Genomic DNA, 11,048 nt, shown 5'->3' with positions numbered 1-11,048 from the left:
ATTAATATTCATAAGGGGCCATATGAGAAACCTGAATTGTGTCAGAGGGCCACACCAACGATAACGTGAACTTAATTCTACTTAACTTTCCCCCATTGTAAAATGCACTAAATATTTTGAATAGCTGGTACTGGCATTGGACGAATAAAACACTGTAAATATTTATATTAGGCTATTTTCTAATTGCGGTGTTTATGTAATTTGTCTGTTTGTAATTTATGATCGACCTCTTGCAGGTCAGAGACATACAAAGGGCCGGATTTGGCCTGCGGGCCGCAATTGCCCGGGTCTGCTCTACAGGTACACTGTAATGACCAGGCAGTCAGTGTCAGACGTTTCTTTAATCTCTTCAAGAAAAAAGACAAATGTAAGCCAACACAGGTAATATTGAGTGTTGTAGTTTCACAGTCTGTTTACAGTCTGTCCACAGTGGGCTTGTTTATATGTGATTTACACAACCTGTGCAAAATCACAATGGACAACTCAAAATAGTCAGCGGAACATTCAAATACACACCATTACTACAATTTGTCTGTGTCAAGACCCTCAGAGTGTGGGGGATGAAGTGGGAAATGGGTTTGGCTACATTGAAAATCGTTACCTGTGAAACTGAAATTGTTTGATCAACGTTTTTAGTGAAAACAGCGAGAAAAGATTTACAGAGCATGCTTTTTTAAAAATCCACTTAAATGTACAAAGTCAGTCATTTGCCTTCATCACAAGAACAGTCTAGATATTTTCATGTGATCTGGATAAAACTCATGCTCCTTAAAAAAAAAAAAATCAAGAGTACTCACTCAAACCTCATTTACAAAAAGGAAAGATCTACGTAAAACAAGATACAAACATGAGAAGAATTAAAAACAGACGAGGCTTATAGTGAGCAGAGTTGTCTCCACCACAGACGGTAGAAACCTGTGACTTCACGTCTTGATTTGTTTTAGAACCGTCCACCTCTGACGACGCCGTCGTTCCTCTGCTCCTTCATTGCAGAGAGCATTTCCTCAACAACCAGTGAGTCCCGCGCTGGTCTTGAAACAATCCTCTCCTTCACAAATCATTTTAGCTGCTATCATGTCATCATTTCATTTCTGCCAGGATTCCCACCTACAGTTTTCTGAATCACTGACTTTGACAGACTGTGGACCCACTTTTGGCCCCCGCAGCGGCCTTTTTGCGTCTCTTGTTAAGCAGCGGGTTACTGGAGGTGTCGAGGTCTTTAATCTTCACCTGGTCGTAGTCCACGCGCATGGTCGCCAACGCGCTGGTCAACTCCTCCTGCGAGAGAAAAGACTGACTGAATGAGATGTACGGTTTAGTTTATATAGACCACATCTGTATCCGAAGCTCTTTAAATCAATCCACTGGACTTTAAAAAAGTTTCTTGAAGACATTTTGCCTCTCATCCAAGAGTCTCCTTCAGTTCTTGTGGTGGCTGGTCTTGTCCCAGCTTATTAACCCTTTGGGTTGTCCCACCACGAGAACTGAAGAAGCCTCTTCAGGATGAGAGGCGAAACGTCTTCAAGAAACTTTCTTAAAGTCCAGATTGATTTAAACAGCTTTGCATAACCATGACCTGGATAACTGAGAAGCTGCACAGGCGACCACATCTGTAATAAAGTAGATGTTTTCTGAGTCCTAAAAAGTATTACTTTGATTTGAATTTGACTTTCACACCTGTTTCATTCGGAAATAGTTGGTTGGATCACGGTTAATTAACTAACTGCTGCACGGATGTTGATGAACGGAATTTTAAAAAACTTATTATACTCACGCACACACATTAAATAATGCAGATGTAAGAGTATTGATTCTCATCAACAATTTGCTTTCAGCAAGAAAACAAATAAGCATTTTTTTTTTTTGTCAGCCTGGCTATACATAAATTCACAAAACTGTAGAGAGAAAAAAAAACTGACTCTTGGAAAAATTTTCTCAAGAAACAAAATGTTTTGTGCTTTTTGGGGAAGTGGCTTTTCAAAACTGCAATCTGTGACATTTTTGCACAATATAGCATTGACCATTGCAGAACTCAAGAGTTGTATTGTGTTTTTGACAATGTGCTTTCAACATCTTATCCCTTGAGCCATTCTTATACATGTAGCTGTTGTGATGGAATGTGTTGTTCCTCTCGTGATATTTGCAGCCACTGATAACATAAGTGATGGCCCAACGCAGAACTCTGGCACAGTGGAGGGGAATCAACCCCAGCGTGACTTACGGTGCACAGATAGCATTCTGAGCTTTAAACACACTCCTTTGTGTAAATCATGGAGGAAGGTGGGATGAATAATGCATGACTTTGTATGTACAGCGCTGTTTGTGTTTTGTGTAAATGTAGTGCAGACTAGTTTGTGACCTCTACTTCCCCCTCGTGGTCATTAAGGATCATGACAATAAATATAGTTTCAGAATATTTTAATTACTTTCATTCACTAGATGATGTAACTTGTTAATATGTTGGCTTCGATTTGATTAAATAATCATTAAATTAAATACTAAATGTGTGTATGAAGTCAGTTTCCAGTACTGCTTGCGCTGAAAAAAGCTGTGGCGCTCTTCTAGCACCGACACCAAAACACCAAACGTAAGGAGAGAATTTTAAACTATGTAAAAGTTGTCTGAAATATATTTACCAGGGTCAAATGAAAGAGATTTTGAGCTACATAATGGGAAACACAGATTTATACATTTTTTCAATCCATTAAGCAAGTCTGAATCTTCATTTTGCTGTAGGGCCCTGGACACTGGGATCAGCTAAAAGTTCAGACACACAGCAATGTAAATGAGACTCCATGTTGTTCTGTTTCTGACCTTCACATCCTCCCACATCTCCCTGTCTTCAGTCAGAACCCGGGTGGTGTGCAATGGAGTGGAGGGAACCACCATGGACTGCTGTGGGTGTGCCGAAACACAAACAAAGATGAGGACAGTAGCAAAGAGGACACAGAACGGGAAGCACACAATGTCTCTTTGTACTTACGTTAATCCACGGGTGGTTCATGAACTGAGTGATGGTCATTCTCTCGTTAGGGTCTGTTTTCAGGAGCTGATGGATCAAATCTTTTGCTGGAAGAGCGAGAGAAAAGCTAAGTAACTTACTACGTTAATAGCAACACAAATACAAGCATCTTGTGTCTCCTGAAGTTTTTCCTGGTTTCCTGGTCAGGAAATAGGATTAGATGCGTGAGACTTGGTGAAAAAAGAGAAAAGCAGCTGTATGTGGAGAGAACGATTCATTGTCACTGACTAACAACAGCCAGATGCTGTCTGGTGATCATATGTGATCCTTCTTTCATATTCTGGGTCTACCCTGACATGTATTCCCTTTTTATACATGGGGGTAAGCACCCTATTCGGATGTCCACACCTCAACTGACTCTGTTTGACATCAAGGAGCAGTCACTCGTTCTGGGTGTCCTAGATCCTCACCCTATCCCTAAGTTAAGTCAAGCCCCCCCAAATTATAAAATTTCCCTTTGTTGTAACCATCATATCCACCTGTCAGTTCCTTGTAGTTGTAGATAAAGCTCGAAATCTGACTTTCGGTTTACGGGTACTGACCTCATCACTTGGGTCCAAACATTTCAATACTTATCAATACCAAAAAATAAATAAAGTATCACTGATGGAGGAACCTAGGTTGGGGTTTTCTCACCTTCTTGTGACACCTCAGCCCACTCTGGGTTGGGGAATTCATACTGGCCCATTCTGATCCTCCTCTTCATTCCAGGGGAGATGGCCTGGCCCGTGTTGGAATAAAATGGTGGGAAACCACACAGCCTATAGAGATAAGGTGACCTTTAGTGGTATCAACAGACAAAGGGTAACACCCCCCACCCACCCAGCCCCCATACCCCGGTACTCACAGGATGTACATGATGACACCCAGAGACCACATGTCACATGATTTGTCATATTTCTCTGGGCCTAAAACCTCAGGAGCTGATCATTCACAAAACACAAACACAAAAAAAAACAACAACAACTGCAGCAAATATGTTTTTGACTTTATTTAAATGAATATAATCTGTTGATAGAACAACTTACCCACATAGTAGGGCGTATAACAGGGGGTCTGTAGGGGGTTGTGTAACGTGGTCTCCTTAGCAAAACCAAAGTCTGTTAATTTGAGAACTCCGTTTCTTTCCTTAGAGGTGTAGAGCAGGTTTTCTGGCTAGTTGGGCAACAGGGGGAAACAATTATGACAAAACTTCCTTTACTGACCCAGAACCAGTCATGTGTGGGTGGTGGATTTCTCTGTTTCGTCACCTTGATGTCTCTGTGCGCAATGTTGATCTTGTGGAGGAAGTCAATGGCCGTTCCAATGTCCCTCATGATCTCAGAAGCCTCTGGGAGGAAAAGAGGAAAACACACACTCTCAAACCAGAAGCAACTCCAGCGACAAACAATAAAAGAACCAAATATAACAGACAAAATAATTCACTGACGATAGCAGGATGTCTGCCTTATATGGTCACAACCCACCTCATTGAAAGTTAAAAGTTCTCACCTCTCTCAGTGAAGGCCTGGTCTCCTCTGGCCTGGATTCGACTGAAGAGCTCTCCACCCTCCATACTGGACACACACACACACACACACACACACACACACACACACACACACACACACACACACACACACACACACACACACACACACACACACACACACACACACACACACACACCCTGTCTTTACTGATATGCATTTGTATTTTTCACACTGTGCTACTGGATTGGTATGATGTTTTCTAGCGATAAAAAAGAAAGCTTCTATTGTCCTCTCTTCAACCTGATGAAATCAGGAAGTGACTGGTGAGTTAATGAGACAAACAAGGTCAGCATCATACAGTATCATATCAATAGTTGCTGTGTCAAAAAATGTAATGATGGGAACTCTTTAGTCATCAAAAGCCAGTTTAAAATTCCCAAGAACAAGAGGACGGTATTTTTTTTCCATTTTTCAGGGTAAGATAGGACAATAAAAGTTCAAACCTCAGCTGTGTGTTTGCTTGTAAAGCAGGGTTTTATCATCAACACATCGTAATGTGTGAAGCCCAGATGGAATCCTGTCCATTTATCTCACCATCAGAGCCGACGTCTTCAGTATCAGGTTTATGACCGACCTGAACTGAAGCTGATTCTGCTGACAACAGCAAAAAGCTCAGCGTAGCAGTCAAACTCACAAAGTTCTCTTTTGTGTGAAAACATACAAGCATGTTTGATGGATCACAATTATAGATATCTGTGGTTAACATACATGTTTAAATGTGTTTATGCTGAAGTAACAGTTTTAAATCTACTACTTTTGTGTCATAACTAATATGTATTTATATTCTGGGAAGGTATTGTAAGTATGATGATTCTTATGTTTGGTCAAGCGTGTGATTTTTGTCATGAGTCCAAAAACAGAATTTCTAGAGAAATACCCACAATGCTTTTTTATGATGGATTCCAAATGTTCACTCTTTTGTTGAACTAATCCACCTATAAAAAGGCATGAAGCTGCATCTGCACCAATGCACCAGCTAGGGCAACGTGACCGGGACGGTGTTAGTGGTCAGCTGGAGGTGGAGGAATCCAACAGACACATTAGTGGGTCAGTTTTCACTGCAGTTATATTATCACAAATCTACATATAAGTGCTTAGTTTTCACAGACAGTTTACTCAGATGAATGTGTGCTGTCTCATCCACATATTAGCCGAAGTGTCATGGAAACCGCGTGTTAATTCTGTTATGTGCTATTATGCTGTGGATATGTGGAATGCTGGGATGTCATTGAGGACAGAAGAGGCCGTCTTGGGCTGAAACTGCATCTATTTTATTTACATTTTGTTTTGTACGTCTTGTGAAAAAGGAGTGGATCATAAAAGATTAATCTTCCTATTGCTCTTCAGTCAGAATGGAATTTGTGTGTGTGTGTGTTTTATAATGTTTTATTATTTGTTGACAATTTAAATTAACCAGTCTGATCCATTGCAGTGGCACATACGGATTGTCCATGCCCTCACTGTTTTTTTTTAATAGCCAACCCCAGTGGAAGTCATTTCTGGCTGGTCCAGCAGGGGTCACCTTTGTGTTGGGGGTGGGTCACGTTTAAAACAGGAAACAGGAAGTACCACTCAGGTGTTTACAGGAGGGAGGAGCTTAAACACTTCCTGGACTGCAGGCGTGCTAAACTGGTGACTGTACTGGTGAACTATTTGACTGCACGAGGATTCTGGCACGAATCACTGACGAAGTGAAAGTTGAACTCAACTGTATATTACTAAGTGTTGCTACGGTGATTGTGTCAATCATTAACCTGACTATGCAGGGCTGCAGAGGCTCATCAATACTAGCAAAACGTTTAAAAATCCCACCTAATGCTGATGAAAGGGAAAAATATAAGCTAGTCATACCCAAATTTACCTTCAGATTTTACTCAAATTTTTCTTGGATACACAAAAACTTAAACTTCATCAAAATCTGTAAGTACAATCCTTTGTGATGTCTGCAGGAGCAACAAACGAAACAAAAAAAAAAAGGTTGGTTCAATCAGGACGTGTTGACAGATGTGTGCCGAGGTGGCGTGTGACTCCTACCACTCCATGATGATCAGTAGACACTTCTTCCCATGATGCATGTTCTCGTACAAGCTGAGGATGCGGACGATATACGGTCCACTTGACACTCGCCAGTGCAGCTCCACCTCCCGTCTGGCTTTGGGGCAGTCGTAGAGAATCTGAGATGTGAACAAAGAGACACAGAGAAATAACTTCAAGATGAATCGTTGTTCCACAGAACATTCACTGATCAAGTTTTTAGAGCAAGAGTGTGAAAACTCATTTTCATCAAGGGCCAGATGTAACTTATAAATGTAACTAAATGTAACTCAATGTAATGTAAAATTAATGTAACTACTCCTTAATGTTAAATAACTCTGAATTTATTACTTATTCAAGTTACAAGCATTACAGTTAAACAGAAAAAACTCCCAATGTTTGCTTGTTTCTCTGTTATAACATAAATCATTTTAATTTATCAGATTATGAAACCCACAGAACTTCATCAATTAAGGATCAAACTATAAGTGAATAAAGAAAAATAACATCGAAGACAGGTTAAGACAATAACTTTTTTCCAAATGCTTTTGTCACTGTTAAAATGGCCTTTATTACTGCATTGTGGGAAACATCATTTTTGACCTATTTATTTTTAGACACTCTGACCTTTTATGACCTCTCGCTGGCCAAATAAAATGATGTAGCGGGCCAGATTTGGGTCCCGGGCCTTGAGTTTGACACTTTTAGAGGCATCTCAGGAAATGAGAAAATAAAACTGTTTTTGTGGAGAAAACAAACAGATTTACTGATAAATCACAAATTACTGATGATACTTTACTGTATTTCATTTGTCCAGAGGCAGATCCCAGTAAACCCGTCTCTTTTTTTTAAACATTTACAGACATATAAATATAATGAGCAGCCATTAGGAGCGTTGCTGTTAAATAAATTTTATTTTCAGGGCCACTGTCTTCATGAAATGTGACGTAACTGAAAAGTCATTTTATGACCAATTGTTGACAAGGCCAGTTAAGGCCAGTGTATGTTTGACACGGACACACACACATTGACATAAAGCGTCCTCCAGCCCCGACCCGAACCCTAACCTTCACACCAGAGCTACATGCCTGACATCACCCCTCACCTAGACCTAATTCTAACCTTCAAACTGCCCTTTCCAAGTTGTGAGGATGTCCTCACTTTCTAAAAATGTCCCCACTCTGTTTGTTGGAACACACACACACACACACACACACACAGTTCCGCAGTTGGTGGACATTGACATAACACACTCCTTCAGTCAGGGTGTATTTTTGGATATGACAGTGATGGACTGGAGTCCTGCTGTTCAGACGGCCGGTCTGGTCACAGATTGGGTCTGGAGCACTCACAGAAAATCTGACTCATTGGTGTGTGAAACACACAAACAACACACTATTTGTGAACTAATTTCACATTTCTTGGAAACTAAACTCAGAGACACTTCCAACGTTGTCAAAGAGGAAGTGAAGGCCGGGAGTTTCAAGGAGCAGGTGGCCGAAAGGAGAAGTTGAGTGTTTTTGCTGAGATCGGCTACGACATGGTCCTTACTTTGTAAAGTGAAGCAGGGGGCAGGTTTCTGTCCGCCATGTCATTTATAGCTTTATTACGTTTATAAGAGCAGACAGCCATGTGAGCTGGGTGCCTTAATTTCCTGCAATGAACCAATAAAAGAGGAGTCTGTGGATATAATACACATATGACACACACTAATGGGGAGACACAGACGACAAAGTCAATCTTCTGATGGACTCTCTTCTAATGTGAGGTGACATCATGGACGTTAAACTGATCCTGCTCTGAGCCAATCATCCACGTCCTCACAGTCCACTGAACCAATCTCTATTCACAGGGGCTGTAACACTCATTTACACCTCTACCTGATGATGATAGCACACACACACACGCACACACATACTTTACCACATATCAGTCACAGCATGATTGTGTATCTTGATAAAGACGGTACTTTATCTTTCAAACTTCTACCATTAAGATGCGGCTAATAAAGTGTCAAAGTCAAACTGGTTTATGAGGTAATGTAGTGATAATCATTAATCTCTCTGTTCATACGTTCTATATAGAATAATATTAACTAGCACTGTCGGCAAGAGGGTTCTGGGTTCAGATCCAGGAGCTCTGGTTACTTTCATCCATCCATGGAGGGAGGGATGGAAAGTCAGACTCATAATAATGAGTTGTATTCATCTTCTGGACACAGCTAGTGTATCATAGTATTTATTATCACAGTCTCAATTTGACAGTGAGCTCTAAACACCATGGATCAATAGTTGATTGGATCCAAATGTCATCACTGTGATGTCATCGCATCATTTTTCTGCAGACATTGTCGGCAAACATCCATCCATCGGATTATTGTGCTGAGACCATGTGTTCACTAGCATTACTCACCATACCCTCTTGAGTCAACTTTATTTAAAAAACACCTACAACAATACGAGTATTAAAATAAAAATAAAAAGGCAAAAGAACAAAAATTAAAATCGACGATTATAGCATAACAAAAGAAACGCTTCAAAATTGTGGAGTACTGTATTTGACTGTGGCTCAGGGAAATCACAGGTCCTTCTCCAGAAGACAGTCAGACTAATACGAGTTTAAAGACTGCTGATAACTCAAACGGAATCACATTAAAAACATGGCTCCTTTCCAGGTCCAACTGCAAAGTGGATTAAACCTGCTTCCATCCATCATGTTAAGACCAACATTTAATTAAAAAGGCGGTCAGCTAGTCGTCTCTCCTCACCCCCAGTCAAATCAAATATATATTGCTTAAAAAAATATATTTGCTTTGAGATTAGAACAACAGAACCAATGCTGTAAATCAGGCTTAAATGGCAATAAAATACAATAAAAACTCTTGGATACACACACACAAAAAATAACCCCTTTCGTTCAGTACAATTCACATGCAAACATACCTTGGGTGGGGTGGGGGTGGGGGTGTCAAATGTTGAGAGAAGTAGTTTTGTGTTTCTGGATTTTAATGGATGCTGACAACATTTTTAATATAAAAACCTTACTCTTCCACTCTACTATAATTTGTTTATCTCTAACCATTGAATGCGTGTCTGCCCCGATGCATCCTGCACCCTCTTATCCTTTCATCCTGTCCTTTGTGACTTCTATTTATGCCTCCCTTTACCATTCTTTCTCATCTTCTGTCCCCAGAGTTCACGTCTGCAGGACCCGCTTGTGACTCTGCCGTTTTCCTGGTGGCTGGGATCCACACGGATTACTGTAAAGCAGCAAATCCGTGCGTCCTGGTGGTGACAGCTGTCGCGCTGAGGAGCTTTGCAGCGTCGAGGCGCGCATGAGGGCCTCAACGAATTGTCACTGTTGCCCAGAAAAAGACGTCACCGCCCAAAAAAAACCCAAAACCCACGTGCCTCCATGACGTAACGTAACGTAACCCACGACCAGGTGACAGGTGATAACTCCTAGTAACATAAAACAGTCGTGATCATATTCGGAATATGTGCATGTGCTGCAGGGAGCCTCAGAGTGTGACATGTGAAACTACAACGTCAGCATTCAAAAAGCCTAACTCAAGAGCTTTTTAGACCGATTTTTATGGAGGCAAGTGTCAGTTCCTATTGGCTGCTGAATTAGTTTCGATCATTATAAAGAGAATAATGTTCTTTATTGTAGCCCAAAGATTTTCCACATCAAGATGTGGACAAACAGGTGAAAATAAACTTTAAATAAATGAGTGATCACTTCAAGAAGAAAAATAAATGTGTGAACTGGATCCTAACGTCCTAGGCTTCCATTTTGGATCCTTAGAGAAAATGTGTTTATGACTGTTAAATAAACCAACTTATCATCAGGTGACTTCATTACCTTCAGTGCGCACTTCTCCCCTGTCTTCTTGTTGAAACACTGAAGGACTTTTCCATTGATCCCTAAACCCAGAACTTGACTGGAGATCTTGTAATCATCCGTCACGGCGTTGCGCTTTATTTCCAGTTTGGGGTGAACGGGCAGGGTGAAGTGCGCGGAGTCGGTGTCCGCGTCCGCTGCGTCTTCGGCGGGGGGCTGCGGATCGGGGTCCACAGTCGGGGAGTCCGGCTCCGGTTCAGCCTTTGGTGCTCTAGGTGGTCTCTCCTGTTCGTTTTCATTTTGTAACATGTTCACCGATTTGCCGTCACCGGTGGACCGATTCAGTCGGTGCGTAAAGCGGACAGGAATCCTCGGCACCGCAGGAATCCACAGTAATCCCACTGTCGCTTCAGTATCTTCTATAAATCCATCCACATTTGTCACTCTATAACTGCTTTTCTATTAGAACTTAAAAATTAGTGTCGTTTTAAAATAGATGTATAAAATATTAGAACCCCTGAATGCCACTAGATATTCCAGTCAGAGAAGTCTTGCCCACATCCAGTGATCCCCCTGTTGGAGTCCTTGGCTCACATGGCCGTCACTGTCACTGTTTG

General features: G+C 41.2%; 1 protein-coding gene across 1 annotated transcript; it reads right to left on the bottom strand.

Moving 5' to 3' along the window:
- Nucleotides 1–322: 322 nt before the first annotated feature.
- mapkapk3 (MAPK activated protein kinase 3) lies at nucleotides 323–11,002 on the bottom strand. Its single transcript, XM_068314674.1, has 10 exons — nucleotides 10,453–11,002; nucleotides 6,589–6,728; nucleotides 4,514–4,578; nucleotides 4,273–4,352; nucleotides 4,051–4,177; nucleotides 3,870–3,945; nucleotides 3,659–3,783; nucleotides 2,984–3,069; nucleotides 2,815–2,895; nucleotides 323–1,278 (listed from the first exon to the last, which is right to left on the bottom strand). Exons 1-10 carry the CDS (start codon nucleotides 10,738–10,740, stop codon nucleotides 1,123–1,125), a joined length of 1,224 nt encoding a protein of 407 aa, XP_068170775.1. The 5' UTR covers nucleotides 10,741–11,002; the 3' UTR covers nucleotides 323–1,122.
- Between the last annotated feature and the right edge of the window lie 46 nt (nucleotides 11,003–11,048).

Source organism: Antennarius striatus, chromosome 5 (genome assembly GCF_040054535.1).
Source record: "Antennarius striatus isolate MH-2024 chromosome 5, ASM4005453v1, whole genome shotgun sequence".
NCBI lineage: Eukaryota > Metazoa > Chordata > Actinopteri > Lophiiformes > Antennariidae > Antennarius > Antennarius striatus.
Note: the sequence above shows the minus strand (reverse complement) of the source record. Positions and strands in the feature narration are given on the sequence as shown.